Below are 16,502 nucleotides of genomic sequence, written 5' to 3' on the forward strand. Positions count from 1 at the left end.
TTTTTTGAGCGGGAGGTTTTTGATTTTCTCTTCTTCTCAAGGCGGCAAGTTTTGAAAAAGGATGGAAAAGTATTTGTTCTTCATGCGCCATACCTGCTTGTGCATGAATAACAATCCCATTTCTTACCTTTTTCAAGTGAGGGTTGTGCTTACAAGTACTCTGTACATTTTGGTTCATCCAAGATACCAACAAGTTTGTTTGATGGACAAGGAGGTATTATTTAGTGATGTTGTCTTTTGGTTTTAATGAAGCAATCTTCTTCACGGGAGATAAGTGTAATATCTTTGGATTTTTTTTGGTTAAAGTGTGAGTTCATTATGCTTTTTGGTGTTGTTAAAGCACAGAACAATGCAATGGAACCTGTGCAGCAAAAGAGGAAAAAGGTGGACATCCACTTCCAAGTAGAACCCGATTATGCTCCCTGCTCTGTAAGAGAAACTGGTCTAGGCCAGCATGCGAAGCCCGCATTACTGAGCTTCGAAATGAAGGAAAGAAAAATATGGACCTTTGGTTGGATGGTAGTATTTACCCACCAGATCCAACCTCCTCTCAATCTCCATCATTCTTTGGGTTGACAAGTTTCTTCAAGTTTGTGTGTGAGGGTGAAAATGGATTGCTTGGGTATTGCAAAAGACTGTTTGGCCAATGTCAAAGTATCTTTGAAAGACATTTAAGTGATAGAGATGCCAGGATAAAAATGCTTGAAGGTGCGAATTTTTACTTGGCATCGATCACAACAGCTTTGCAAGCTTCAAACGAGGACAAGGCAAAAGTTTGTGCTGGGTTACAAAAAGAGTTTGATCATTTGCAGCAGACTATTTGTAAGATGCAGGACACTATAAAGGAGAAGAATGAAATTTTGGCAGTTCGAGAAATCAACAATTTCACATTGGAGAGTGAGAATGCACACCTTCGAAAACAACTTGAAAAGTTCAACAGGAAATTGCAATATTTGAAAGACACGCCATTAGGTGCTCGATTACGCAAGAGAAAGATCAAACCATTGGAAGAACTCAATGTTGGAGGTGGCCAATGGAAGCGTCGTGTAAAAGCTTGCAGGTATTGGGATCTATAATTTCTTTGAGCTTAAATTTCTTTGAGCACTCACTTTCATTTTCATCTTTAGTTCCTTTCTTGGAGATGGGGGATTGGGTGTGGGGGTGGTATAGTTAGATGAATGGTGGACTGAAATAGCTATCGTTGTTGCTTCAGGATGGTCACAGATGTTGTGGGTCCAAAAGAGCAAGGTTCTGATATATTTGGCAAAGTTCTGACAAAAGACATCGTGGAGTCAGCAATACAGCATCCTAAGTTTGCAAGACTTCGATCAGACATAGCAAAGCAATCCTTGCAAGAGGTGAGCGAAGCATTCACGCCTGCAGATGCACAAGGTATATGTGACATGGCTGGTATAAGCACAAAGTCTTACAGGATGTTGTTTAATAAAGTAAAAGAGGGTTTCAATTGCAAGCTTGGAAAAAAGACAGTAATTCCCATTCCAAAACCATTTCACGTAAACAAAGCTCGAAATATTCTCAACTTGGGAATGGTCGAACTTGTTGGAGAGCCTTGTCACGTGTCTAGCACATTGACAGTGACTAAAAAGAGCGGGGAACAGAAAATTATAGAGCTTACAGAGTTCAACAATTTCATCATGGATGTTCGGAAATTACAAATGGCTATGGTGAAATTTTATGACATCAATGTACATGAGTGCAATGGAAGGCTGAAATTTGTTTTGAAACTTGATGAGAGTGAGGTGATCAAAGGACAGAAGCTGGAAAGGGTTAGCATTACTTTAATGAATAGAGCTTTGGATGCAAGTATCAGTAATGCTGATGAGAAGCACTTTAGTGTACAATCCGAAAATGAGATTTGGTGGCTGGCTGCATTTGAGGTGACATGCTATCCATTTTTAAATAAAGAATATTATGTTGCTATCCTCTTGTTATGATGTTGTAGACAATCTAACAGTTGTTGTTAACAGGTTCCAACAGAGACCCATGAAATTCTGAAGTGGTACTTCAACCAGACTGAGCTTCCTTCCACTATCCAGCAGCAGTCGAATGGCGAAAAGCTTTATGTAGAAGGATATGGTGAATATGAGGTTGAATGGCACCTGGCTGCAGATCTTAAAACCTTGAAATGCATGTTTGGTATTTCCCAAGGAGCAATGGCCAAGTATCCTTGCCTGTATTGTATGACCGAACGAGGTGTCTCCAAAGGAGGAAAAGAGAGAGAATGGAAATGCCCAAATGCAATCAGTAATAGGCGTGAACCCCCAAATCGTGATGCTCCAGGAGTGGATCCTACTTGGGATCCAATTCTTCCTATCCCTTTGATCAGAGTTCATATTTGTGTTTTGCATGCGCTGGTTAGAATAATTGAGAAACTAGTCTACATGTACATCGAATTTTCATGGAATATGAAACCAGCAGTAGAGAGTGAAAGAACTATTAAAAAAATAGAGCAAGTGCTTTCAGATGCAGGTTTACATTGTGGTCAAGTGAAGATTGAGAAGGACTTGAGAAGATCTGGGAAGACCGGAAATGTTCCTAGCAAACCATGTTTTGGAGGTGCAAAAGCCAGAAAGTTCTTATCTAATCATACCCAGAGAGGTCATCTGGGTACAGATTTTGAGGTGTGGAGGAAGCTTCATGCAGCTGTACCTGACCGAGGCTCTTCAGGACAAGCAAGGGTGGCAAAGGCCAAAGCGTGGTTGGCACTTGATCGCCTAGCACCTTTGTTGCAAAAAGCAAGGTTTGAAGATGGGGATGTTGAGAAATTTGAGGTAGTTGTGACAGAGTTCTACACTAGCTATGAAAAGGCATGGGGTGCGACAAACTTGACACAATACATGGTTATTACTTGAAAACCTACAGCTTTGAGTATTTTTTGTTGTTCAAAAAATATTGTACGATACTAAATGTCTTGTTGTTGTTGAGCATTTGTAGCACATTTTGCATGCACATGGAACCTTTTTTGCGGAAGAGTTTGGAAGCCTTGGGATTTGGTCTACCCAAGGCATGGAAAGATCTCATTGGCAAGCACGTTGTGCCTATCAAAGGGCCACTCAACATGGAGGAGGATTAAAGAAAAGTAATCCCATGAAGCAACTATGTCAGTGGTGGTATAGGCGGATTCAAGTGAGGGCTCGTGTGAAGATCAAACATGCTGAATCAGCTGTGTCATGTGCAATAAGAAAGGTTCAGGCTGAACGGAGACGTTCAATATATGTCTCCTCACAGGGAAAGCAGAATCATGCTGAATGGCTAAGACAACGACAAAGACAGGGCAGAGTGTGGAAGAAAATTGATCATTGAAATATATATTGTAAAACAATGATGTAACTGTGAAAGATTTTAAAAGAACAAGAGCTTTCATCTATGTCCCATATAAATGTTTCCAATATATATACATTTCATAGTTTGCAATGGTAAACAAGAAGAGTATTGAGAAATATGACGAAACTTCTTAGCAACTGGAACAATCTAAATTTGTTAATCTGGAACAGAGACTTCCCCCAGCCGAGCCTTTTTTGTTGACGTTTCTGCATCATCTTCTTCATCCTCTATTAATGGCGCAAGAGGGACCATTGGTCTTGCTGTTCTAAGAAGATGCTTCTTCCCGCAATCACTCAACAGATTGGGATCTGTGATTCCACATGCCAACCCGTAAGCAGCATATGTTAAATAATATTTACATCTTAACGAATATACTCCAGGTCCCTAGTCCCGCCATACGCTTGCCTGAAGCACGTTTGAGGAATGTGTCTTCATATATTTCCAACTGAAAAAACAAAGGAGCATTAGCCAGAAACAACATCACCAAACATTTCAGGACAAAGTTGATAAAGCCAAATCCACAACAAAAAAAAACTAACCTCTTGGTTCTCATCTGCTTCAAGCAAGGCGTCTTGCCATAAATTAGTGCTCGAACTAGGAACGTTTTTCGCTGACTTATTTGGCGCATCCCTACACCCTCCCATGTTGGTGATATTCAATCTGTCCCTTGCTTCTTGTAGCTCTTCCTCTGTGGCATCTTTTCCTTCATATCTAAGGGCATCAGCATAGATCATATTTAGTGTTGCTGCAGCAGAAAGGAACTCGGTGTCTTTAACATGGCTGTCCACTAGTAGGTACTTGTCTATCCCATCATCATCTACAAAATTGTCATCGACCTCCAGATTCTGGGCTATGAAAGCTATGCAATGATCCTCCCTTAAGTTAAATACACGTTGTATGTCTGTCAGCAGTATATACTCTGAATCTCCTACTTGGTAGGAGGGGAGTAATGGCGTTGGAATGGGGGAGGAGTCATCTGATTCAATCACAAGCTGACCTACATCACTGTTTTGTTCTCTAACTGCCTCAATATCAACCACCGAACTAAGCTTCCTCTCTTCTTCAACATTGAACTCCTCAATGACATGAGGAGTGTCCTCCTCTTCAGCAGCATCCTCAACGGTGGGACTTGCCTGACGAGAAATCGTGTCTTCACTTTCAATTTTTGCAAGCGGCTCTGTACATTCTTCATCTGTTAATTGCACGTTCATGTGCAAGAAGCATAAGAAGGCGTAGGAGTATTCCATCAAGCGGCACTTTCTTTTATGAAAAGGGCAAAGCAAGGCTCTCTTCTTGTCACATGGCACCTTGTGCCAATCCCTGTTTAACCTCTGCTTCTTCTCCGGCGAAACCTTGAGATTAAAATGAATGTGACTTTTCCCATCAATCATCATTGGTTCTTCATTTGTGAGCTCGTCAAACTCTTGCTTTGCCTCTTCGAAGTATCCATGATGGCTAGACAATATATCCTCGAGAGAAAAATCGCTATTGAACATCAACGAAATTGCAGGGTGCAAATCATGATGTCGGCATTTGTACAGGAAGTCATATAATAGAGTTGCAGGAGTTTCTTTGATCTCTTCGTCCACATCAAATTCGACTTGAACTTGCGCCATGGCTGAATTCAAGTCTGTAGAAAAGACATGGAAAATATTAGTTCAGGCAATGAATCAAGAGACAGTCGATCTTAAACAACAAATCTCTGTGTGGTGTAAATGGATTCAACATAACGCGAGAGGAGATGCCAGAGGAATCCAGGTATTCCTCCTCGCGTTGTAGTGAATCTATTTTCCCTAACGCAAATAAAATTGAGGCTAAGTCAAGGACCTCTTCTCGCATTATGGTGAATCGATTCACCATAATGCGAGGAGGAGTATTGTGCTTAGTATGGGACCTTCGCTCGCGTTGTGGTGAATTGATTCACCGCAATATGACGACTTTATCATCCTTTGGCAAAGCCTCTAACGTTATGGTAAATTAAAAATAAAGATAGTTCTCCAGTACCCATACTGAGAGAGGAGGTGTCAAACGAATTAAAATACTCTTCTTCGCAGTCAATTCACCATAAGGCGAGAAGTCATAGGTTTTCAATTCACCTTAACGCGATGAAAAGACAAAACAAGTAGTTCTCCTCGACTGAAACCAAAACAACGAAATAACAAAAGAAGGAAATGTAAATGGATTCAACATAACGCGAGAGGAGATGCCAGAGGAATCCAGGTATTCCTCCTCGCGTTGTAGTGAATCTATTTTCCCTAACGCAAATAAAATTGCAGCTAAGTCAAGGACCTCTTCTCGCATTATGGTGAATCGATTCACCATAATGCGAGGAGGAGTATTTTGCTTCCTATGGGACCTTCGCTCGCGTTGTGGTGAATTGATTCACCGCAATATGACGACTTTATCATCCTTTGGCAACGCCTCTAACGTTATGTTGAATTAAAAATAAAGATAGTTCTCCAGTACCCATACTGAGAGAGGAGGATTCAAACGAATTAAAATATTCTACTTCGCAGTCAATTCACCATAAGGCGAGGAGTCATAGGTTTTCAATTCACCTTAACGCGATGAAAAGACAAAGCAAGAAGTTCTCCACGACTGAAACCAAAACAACGAAATAACAAAAGAAGAAAAAAGCACAAAGGAGATAAAAATACCAGGAGAACGAATTGTATACAATCGTCGCAGGAGATGGAGATGAAGGAGGTTGGAGGTTTGTCTTTGACGTTGGATACAGGAGGATGATTGATGAAGGAGGGTTGGAGGAGATAGTCAGTCGTTGATGGAGATAAAGGCCGTTGGTGGGGAGATAAATGAGAATACGAACTCCAAAAGATTCAATAAATGAGATGAGTATCCTAGAAAATCCGTTTTTAATGCTACGCGACACGTCAGCGCCGCGTTTTTCACCCGCCATTCCATGAATGCCACGTGGCATCCCGCCGTGTACCTAGCACGTGTACAAGCTATAAAGTTTAATCATAGCCCTTTTTAATGCTATACGACACGTTAGCGCCGCCTAGTCGCCCTGGCAGCCCGCCAGCACGTGTGTTCGCTCTAAAGACTAATCAAAGCCGTTAATCACGCCACCTTTTCGTCCTCTTATCGATTTTGCCTTGTCCATCCTCCTGCTTGCCTCCAGCTGACTTCCGACTACCGCCACAGTACTGAACCGACTTTCCAACACCTGCACGACAGTCTCCATCCATTCACACGCAAGAAATGTAAGTTTTTGTATAATACTTGATTGTTTTGTAAGTTTCTTGTATATTGCTTGTTTGTTTTGTTTATTCTTCGACTGTTTGCCCTGTGCCATTGTTTATTCTTCGACTGTTTGCCCTGTGCCATTGTTTATTCTTCGACTGTTTGCCTTCACCTTAAAGCACAGGACGGGCCATTAGAATCTCAATAAGCTCCATGTCTAATGGTGGATCAAATCACCATGGCAGAAGGCAAACGTAAGAGATTCGCGAAAATCGATTCACTATAACGCGAGGAGGATTGTTTTGCTTTGACTGGCCCTTAGACTCGCGTTATGGTGAATTCACCATAACGCATGACCAAAGGGCAAAGGATTCACGATAATCCACCTCTTATTGGTGTCAATTAAATCACCTCCTACACGACAGTCTCCATCCATTCCCACTCATAGAATGTGATGAAAGTGTATTACTTGATTGTTTTGTGTTTCTTGTATAATACTTGATTGTTTTGTTTTTCCTTCGACTGTTTGCCCCCTGCCGTTGTTTTCTCTTCGAGTGTTTGCCCTCCGTCATGGTGATTCGATTCACCGTAAAGCAGACGACGAGTCATTAGAATCTCAATACTGCTCTATGTGTTATGGTGAATCGACTCACCAAACTGCAAGACAGAAAGGTAAGAGATTCGGGAGAACCCTCCTCCCGTTGTAGTAGATCGATTCACTATAACGCGAGGAGGATTGTTTTGATTTGACTGGCTCTTAGTCTCGCGTTATAGTGAATCAAATCACTTTAACGCAAGATTGAAGCTCAAAGAATGCACGATAATCCGCCTCTTATTGTTGTCAATGAATTCACCATAATGCGAGAAAAATTATTGTGTTTCTGTGGACCTTCATCTCTCGTATTGTGAATGGATTCACCATAACGCAAGGAAGTGCATATTGCTTTCTTGGCCCCCCTCTCTCGCTTTATGGTGAATTGTTAATCGTGTACTACTGAATAGCAAAGTTTTCTGCTTTTTCTTGCGTTTTCAGATGGCTCGTGTAAGGCATACAGCCAGACCCATTGATAATGCAGCTCCCTCATCTACTGGGAAGAAGATGGGCGTTCTGAAAGCCTCAAAGTCAAGAAAATCAAGCAGTCCTTCCCGATTGTCCAAAACGCAGCCTAGACTCAGGCGTTTCGCAGAGCATTCGGCAGCCCTGCGAGAAATCAAAAAGTTTATGAAGCACCCGACAGCTGCTATTCCCAGATTGCCTTTCCAGAGGCTTGCCAGGAGAATTTGTGAGCAGAATGGAATTTTGTTTAGGTGGAAGGCATCGGCCTTGTTTTGCTTGCAAGAGGCCACAGAAGATTGGATGATCGAATTTTTTTTGGATAGTTACGTTCTTGCTGCCCACGCACACAGGGTGACAGTAATGAACAAGGATTTTTTCAGCCTAATAGCCCTTCGTTTCAGATACGATAAGTCACTTAGACCAGTTACGTTTACTGATGAACGAATGTTACAAATTTTGGATGTCCGGCCTGTACAAAAAGTGAGAATTGAAGAGGTGACCGAGGGAAGTCCAGATCATGAGCATCAGACTCGGGCAAATATAATGACAAGCGCTCAAAGGGAACATCAAGCTGCAATGCTTGCATTGCAAACAAAAAGGGAAAATGTTCGCGCACTCCACGCCATGAATCGGGAGGCGCTGCAATTTTTGTTGCCGGAGTTCTATGTACCCTTTAATATTAGAGGGCATAGATGTTATTTCCCGATTCATGCTGAAGAAATCAACATTTTGTTTGATCCCAAAACTGAAGTCAACGACAAAGTGCTCAGATGTGTTTTAAGGTATACTCTTTTCTCTGTCCTCCCACAATTTTTCATTCTTGGCTCTTAAAGTTGATGCCTCACTCTTGATATGTTTCCTTGTGAAGTTTTGTTATTTCGCTATTGCCCGAGGATGTACAGCAACGAGTGTTCCAGATTGATTCACTGGTCTCAACACTGTTGCTAGAAGAGTCAGTTCCGTACCTCGATGTGCTGAACTGGTTTCGGGAGGTCCAGCTGGACGATGCCCGAGTATTTTTTTTGGCATATCATGAAAAGTGAGTTTGTCTGTCTCTCTCTCTCTCTCTCTCTCTCTCTCTCTCTCTCTCTCTCTCTCGCATGATGTTTATAGGAATCACCGTACACGAGTTATATAGTGCTTCCTTTGGATTGAAACTAATAGAATTCTATTGTGCAGTTCCCATTGGAGTCTTCTACTAGTCGACGTGCAAGAAAATGTCATTTACCTTGCAAATTCGACATCTGGTGCCCATGGAAATGTTTTGCTGTAAGTAAAAATCATTAAGATACATATTATTGTTTGAGTTAGAAGTCCGGATTGATCAGGATAATGATTGGTCTCTGTTTACAGTGGAGTCAGGAAACTAATGGCAGCTTACGAGAGCCTCAGCATGGACATCGACAGCCTGGATCGATCGACCATCCGTAGGGTTAGTGTCCCCAAACAAGAAGATGGCTACAGCTGTGGGTGGAGGGTTGCACTTAATGCAATGTTGCTGCTACGAAGCATTTTTCAGCTCCCTTCAGAGGATGTAAGCATTTTCAGCTCCCATACGCATTTGTGCGCCTGTTTATCTTCTTATATATTGTCATGTTGATCTTATTTATGTCTTGATGAATTGTGATGGCAGTTTCCATCAATGTCTCGCTACGTGGACCTAGACGTCCAAACGTTTAGGGAGGAAACGATTGCGAAATTGATCGAGGTCGCTGAAGTTATGCCTCCAGACGGGCCAGTGGACTTCATCCCGCCCAATCCACGAGGGGGGATAGGCCCCCCTGACCCTCTTACATGGGCTCCATACTTGGGAGAAGAGCCCTGGCTCCATCCTGAAGCCGATACCTATGGGTTCCAGCCATAAATAGTTTTTTCCTTCTTCCAACAAATGTACGTTTGAGCTATACATGTATTGGAGGGAGAACATCAAATGTAAATACACTTATCATTTGAAAATCAGAGGATCAAATTTGCTACTGTGTTCCTTCACTGCTTGCTTTCTTACTTTAAGCCTTTTTTTGTGTACATAAAAATTCAATTGGGGAATTCTTGCCTTCATTACATTGTTTTAAACAATAAAGCATTACAAAAGCAATGTTCTGAATAGATAAGTTTATTGCATATGGAAAATACATTGTCACCGTATACATGGTCACATCATATATCTTCTAGTGCCTCCAATTCATGTGGGGCTGCAACATCTTTACAAATGATCTGATGCTCTCTTCTTTTACTTAGCTTCCGACCATCGAGCTTGAAGCAAAATTGATCTGGAGGATTCTGAATAGCTACTTCTAATTCCGTCCTAACATATTCGAGAGTCCAATTCTCTTCCACTTCCAATGTCAAAGATGGGTGACCCTGTCGAATCATAACTATATCTATCAAGCAAGAGTGGCTGCCATCTCTTGTATCTTGGTCCATGCTTTCCCAGTTGTTGTTGATCCATCGCCACCTTCTATAAGTAAATGACATGCACAGATGTTGCCTGGCAATATAGTATCTGATTCCAAAATATCATTAGGATAATTTTCCGAGTATAATCAAATAAGCGTTGTAACTGTTTCACAAAAATACATTTTAATGTTTTAACACTCACCGAAATGCAATGTCGGAGGTGTTCAATCGACATTCGATCAAATCATCTCCCTTTGATGATTTCACTCTCCAACCTTTGTCAAACAAATGATCAAGCCAGACTTCATCTACATCTTTGCACACAAAAGTTGTTCTAGTTTTTCTCAATTGTTTACAATCAGAAAATAAATGAACAAAGCATGCAATTGGAACAAACAAACTTAAGTGCACATTTCTTGCACCAATGCTAGGCTTCATAGCACATTTAATATCATTAAACATTTTGGTCCTGTATGACTCTATCACTTCTGTGTCAAGCAATGGCCACTCCGGACTATCAAGTGTGGGCAACGGAATACGTTCCAACTTTCCATGTCGACTCGATTGAGTGGGCAAGGTATAAAATGAGTCATAGAAATATGTTCTACTTCTTGCGAGATCACTTGGTGCACGACCTTCATATTGAAGTTCCCCCACCTCACCATGTACGACATTCAAGAACCCCGTCAAGCATTGTGCAGGCTCCCACTCCTGAAGGTTGGATGGGTACAAATCTGTGTAAGGTAGAAAAATGTATATCAATCACCTTATTTGCTATGTTGAAATACAAAACACAAGCACTTACAATGTGGTCTGTGTCTTGGAAGTCCTTCCAATGGTCCCACGTTGATCTCTTTTTGCATGAATACATGCTGGATCAACACTTCTTTGACAGTTTTCCCTCCTGGTGCCATCTTAAAGTCAAGGATCCTTCCTTTCCAATGTTTGGCCAAGTCTTCAGATGCCTTTCCCTTCACTCGGTAGTGGCCTTGTTTTCCTGGCTGCATAGTGACCCAAGAGTACTTCCTGTATACTTGGGGAATCCATTCTTTGTTCTCGTCTTTTATGTTATACAACACAACAGATGAGATACTGCTCCTTGCTCGTTTCAGTCCACTTTCGGGTGCCATGATAGAATAACAGACGTATGAGAAAGAAGAAGTAGCAGAAAGTGGATGACTGGGCTAACCGCTTTTGTGGATCAAGGAGGGAGGATGAAATGAGGGACGGTGTGTTCTTTTTGGGCGCCAAAGATGTTTCAAGATTCAAAAGTGGAACCAAGTTGAGGGAATAACCGGGAGAATGTGTATCTATCTATTCCAAGCATTCAAGCTTCATTAGTTCTAGGGGTGGTGGAAAGAATATTTTAGTGCTCCACGTCTAACACAGGAATGTGGAAAACATTCTTTTATTGTGTTAGTTTCTGACAAAAAAACGGTTTAAAATATTTTAAGACAAGGTGATGGTTTTTTTTAATATTTCATGAAGATAAGAGTTTCTCCACGTTTTGGGTGGGTTTGTACAGAGGTCCCACCACCGGTGAATCTCGTTCGTAGATTACATGTCACTCAATCTATGTGTCTATTATTATATTATTGTTGAAACAGCCCTCTTTTGAGTCCAGAATTTTCCTAATGTGACATGAAACTAGCCAAATCTCGTAATGTTTCAATCATTTCTTGCTCTTTAATTCTTATTTCCTAATCGGATTTGCTATGTAAGACCAGTAGTGGTAGTATAGGTGCATCAAATAACACATACATACCCCTTGGAAAGGAACTTCATTTTCATCTCTAAACATTCATATGATGACATCATCCCTTGAGTCATCATCAAAGCCAAGCTCTTCATCCATTTCTTAAGGATTGGATCAAGACCATTCCAATCACTAGTATATCAAAGTAGTTATTTGTATAGTATAGAAGTAGGGCTATACAATATCCTATGGCTCCTCCATAGTAGTCACTCTTAAGCTTTGACTTGAAACCTCAATAAATAAATGTGGTAAGACCAGTGGTAGTATAGGTGCAATCAATAATGTGTACATACCCCTTGAAAATTTTGCATATCTTATTATGCATAGCCAATAGGCACATTGAAATGAATTTGTGGTGCTAGTACCGCTTGTCTTAGTTGGTTCAGATCGAGGAAACTTACACATGGTAGTATCATGATTCGCAATGAGCAAGATAAAGCATTTATCTAGTTGGTAGATGTACGCATTCTTTTCTCGTGTGATTTCTCTATATATTTATCACCATATTATCTCTCTTCATAGGTAGTAGAGTGGGGAGGTCTCTTACCTCATAAAGCTTTAAGTTTTCATATAAATATATATATATATATGGCCATTGCTTAGCTTATCAACTGTCATAATGTTTACTTGATTTTCTTAAATGCGAGTCATGAAAGACAATGAGATGACTTTGTATCATCTCCTTGGGGTAATTCCACTATATTGTCTTTGAATTCTATGGTCATTTTGCAAGAAGTATCCAGTTGAGCTCATTAGGATAAGAGTAGATAATCATGCATGTTTTCATCTCATACTCCCATTTATGAAAGCAAGAAAATAATTAGTCATTGAGCAACCTCTCCCAAAATTTACACCAAAGTTCTAATATTTTAGTCATGATACATAATCCGCCATCATGTTTGTTAACATTAAATCGTACCACTAGGCTCCATTTGTCACCACTTCTCGTGAAGAACATGGAACTAACACATTTGTTAACCCAAGCAAAATTGATTTTCTCCTTATGCCATTGTTTTATACCATTTTCTACTAACATCAGAGAAAAAGAATAATTTTCTGTTGAGTAATCTATTTATTAGGCCACAAGTTTCACATATTCCCTCAAAGATGCCCATAGATTGGATTGGGTCTTTGTCACCCATTAATCTTTGTGTCAACTTAGCAATGTGATGCGGCTTCAATGTGATGCGGCTTCGACCACCTATATTTAGTCTTCAACCAAGTCTTACCAAGGTTAAGACTCCCCCTCTTGGGTCATGCACATATTGGTGTCTAGGCCCCAACTTGGGCATCGTAGCAGCGTAATTTGTTGGTTGTCATTCTTGACTAAAGTTCTCTAATGATTTGTGACACTACTACTACCTACATGAGTGTGAGGAGCTCAAGGTCAGAAAATAGATCATTGATGTTCTCTTCTGTTTATAATTTGGTAAGTTCTTTCACTGTCTTTGGATTAGGTTTTATAATGTTAGGTTGAGGAGTTATCTCATCCTCTTTCAAACCTTCTAAAATTGGCTCTGAAAGGTACCCTCATCAAGGGCTTGAGCAAGAGCTTGGGGTTGTGCTAGCCATGTCTTCCGGAAACTTAAACTAGAGTCTAGTCAAGTCTAGAGTTTGCAATCTCTCATTATTTCTCCATTCAATACATCTAAGTGCCTTGATTTTTGTGACTGAGCATCTGTACTTGCAATTATGCCCCTTTAATTTCTTCTTCTACTTCCATTTTTTCATAGTATGAAATAAAGCTACTTGAGTGCTAATAGGATTAGCAACATGACTCCTAGTTTGGGGCGTGATCTCTAGTTAAGCCAAGGCATTTAAATACAAGAATTTATCTTTACATGAATATTGTTTAAGGAGGTATAGAAGAAATGTGCTTTCTAGCACCACTGTCAAAATACCACACATGTACCTATGTAACAACCATGCATACATCCCTATGTGAAGGGTCAAAACTACCCTGCACAATGAAAACCCAATCATCATGTGCATAGTTTGCAGATTCTTTGTTTTCTATATTAGATGCCGACACATCAGTAGCCATACCTGAGTCTTTCTTTTTCTCCTTCTCCATCTGCTTCCTGCACTCATTAATGCAGTGACCAGCTTTCTTGCAATAGTTACATTTGTCCTTTTTCTTTGGCTTGTTGCCTTCCTTTTATGTAAACTTGTCCGATGACTCTGATTTTGAATTGTAACTACCTTGAGGAAAGGATTGATCGTTGCCTCGCAAGAAAATCCTAATCTCATGTACGCATGACAAATCTATTTTTCTTGGATCTCTTCGTGCAAGAGCACAGAAACCAACTCCTCAAACTTCAAGACATGTGGATTGCCTTTCATCACATGAGTCTAATGTAGAAGCAAAACATCCAACAACATGTTCAAGACAGTAGGCACGATGAACTATCAGGATATACTTCATCAATGCTGGCCAAGTGCTCCTTAAAATCCTTGATTTTTGTAAGGAAGTTGTCCATGGAATCTCCCTCATTCATATGCTCTGACTCTAATTACTTAAGTAGATAAGTAACATGTGCTTCATTATGTACCTGGGACAATGACACATGTGCATCCCAAGCATGTTTAGCAGTCTTACATGATTGAATGTGAGGAATGTTACTCCTCTTGACTAACAAAGCAAGCAACGCACGTGCTTGCACATATCTTCCATCCCACTTTGTTTGTTCCTACATAGGAGGTATGCTATCTTGTGTGGTAATCTACCATGTGAAATTGAGTTGTTATCTATAGATATGCCTTCTGCATCATGTTCATCAGAGGAACCAAGACGTTTACCAACTATACAGCATTCCAAAGCCATTACAACATTATAAAGCCTTTTGGCTACAAATACATGCGGCATCATATAGGACCATAACTGGCAACTCATAATATTCATTAATTTACTACTAATCTATTACTCATGGATTGACCAAAGTCAACTAATTGAGATTCTTGTTCAATTTTGAATTAGTTCTTTGGCATAACCCAAACGTTTATTGGATTTTGAATCTAGTTGAGTTTATTTCTCCATTTAGTACATCCAACCTTGCCTTTTGCAACTAGGCATATGTGTTCATAGTTATGTCTGATTAGTTTCTTCCTCTACTTTCATTTCTTCAAAGCAGGAAAGACCGTTTCTTCGATTATAAAAGCATAAGGAACAACTCTTCTAATTCAGTGAATGATTTGTGGCTGTGTGTTTTGAGGTGTTTACAAGAGTTTATCCTTCTACAAATATTGTTATAGGAGGTACAACTTCATCACATAGTATTTATCAACCTGCTAATCTGTTACTCATTCCTTGACCATAGTAAGCTGATTGAGCTTCCTGTTTGATTCCAGCACGTAATCCAAATAGTGTTGTAGGACTGTTGGATTTTGGAATCTAGTTGAGTCTAGAGCTTGCAGTCTCTCAATATTTCTGCATTTTGTACATCCAAGGCTTGCTTTTTTACATTAAGCATGTCTATTTATAGTCTTGTCTCTTTAGTTTTTTTCCTCTGCTTTCGTTTACAAGAATAAAAGTGTTTTAGGATCCTACACAAGTTTTTCTGTATCAATTTCCTTAACTTGAGTAAGCCCATTATAGGATGTGACTGCTTGTTTCTCTTTGGAGTATTTATGCTCTAAGGTGAGCCATAGTTATCGCAACAATAGTACAGGATTTGAAATACTCTAGAATAGTTTTAGATTTGGCTATTCATTATCTTCATCTTCTTTTTTTGAGCCATGATGCTCTTGGCTTTCTATTTTACTTTAGCCAAGGCTTTCTTTATTTTTGTCCTTTTTGACTTTGTGAGTCAATGTTTCATTTTTTCCTCAAGATTGACTATCATTTGTTTCTCACCACTAGTTTAATTCTTCACCCCATTTATCATATAACTCAGCAAGGGCTTTATTTCTTTTTCTTCTTTGGACTTACTAAGTTGAGGTTACGATTTTTCCTGTGGTTTATCTTTCATTTTCACCATTAATTCTACCTTGTTCAGTTCTTCACACATTTATCAAAGATTTCATTATGTACTTTAGTGTCTTTGACGTATCTTAGTCACTAAGGGATCAACAGGTTTTCTCCATAGAGTGTCATTGTACCTAAAATAATAGTACTTTATCTTTAGCCGTTTCCTAGTCGTAAATCTTTTGGATACCTCCCACAATCAGAACTATTCATACTTGATAACATGCTTTCACAATCACTACAACCAAGGTTCTGATTCCTAACATAAATAGTAAGGATAGTAATGTCAAGAATCTAATACATCCAATTTTTTGTATTTTGTTCCTCTTGTTGATAGAACAAACATTACATATGCATGCATTTATATATATTTTGTTCCTTTTATTGACATTGCATCAATGGTAGGAAGCACATGCATGAATTTTCACTAAAGTATGGATGAGGGAGGGATGCGTACATCCTATGCTATCCTCTTTGTGATCCAATTCTAGTGTAGACATTGCTTCACAACTTGCATTAAAGTGGTTTAACCTATTGTGTTAGAATCATTTCTAAATAAATTATCCATTGGATGTGTTTTCCATGTTTGAAGATCTACCTTTAGAACTTGAGTTTATTTTCGCAATAAATGTGATCATTGTAATGCCTAGTCATTCACCACCTTTGGTATCCTCTTACAAATGAATGCGATCAAAAGCCTAGTCATACACCAACTTGGGTTCCTTGCTTGAGAAGGGTCTAACCCAAATGACATCATCATATGAGTTTGACTATTGATG

The 16,502-nt window shown here is 39.8% G+C and overlaps 1 protein-coding gene across 1 annotated transcript; it reads left to right on the plus strand.

The window, feature by feature from the left end:
- Nucleotides 1-6,762: 6,762 nt before the first annotated feature.
- LOC147636661 (uncharacterized) lies at nucleotides 6,763-9,470 on the plus strand. Its single transcript, XM_086799951.1, has 5 exons — nucleotides 6,763-6,797; nucleotides 8,475-8,645; nucleotides 8,786-8,875; nucleotides 8,960-9,140; nucleotides 9,240-9,470. The coding sequence occupies exons 1-5, from the start codon at nucleotides 6,763-6,765 to the stop codon at nucleotides 9,468-9,470; spliced, it is 708 nt and encodes a 235-aa protein (XP_086656077.1).
- The last annotated feature ends 7,032 nt before the right edge of the window (nucleotides 9,471-16,502 follow it).

This window comes from Cibotium barometz, chromosome 7, assembly GCF_041138505.1.
Source record: "Cibotium barometz isolate CiBa-2024 chromosome 7, ASM4113850v1, whole genome shotgun sequence".
NCBI classification, from domain to species: Eukaryota; Viridiplantae; Streptophyta; class Polypodiopsida; order Cyatheales; family Cibotiaceae; genus Cibotium; species Cibotium barometz.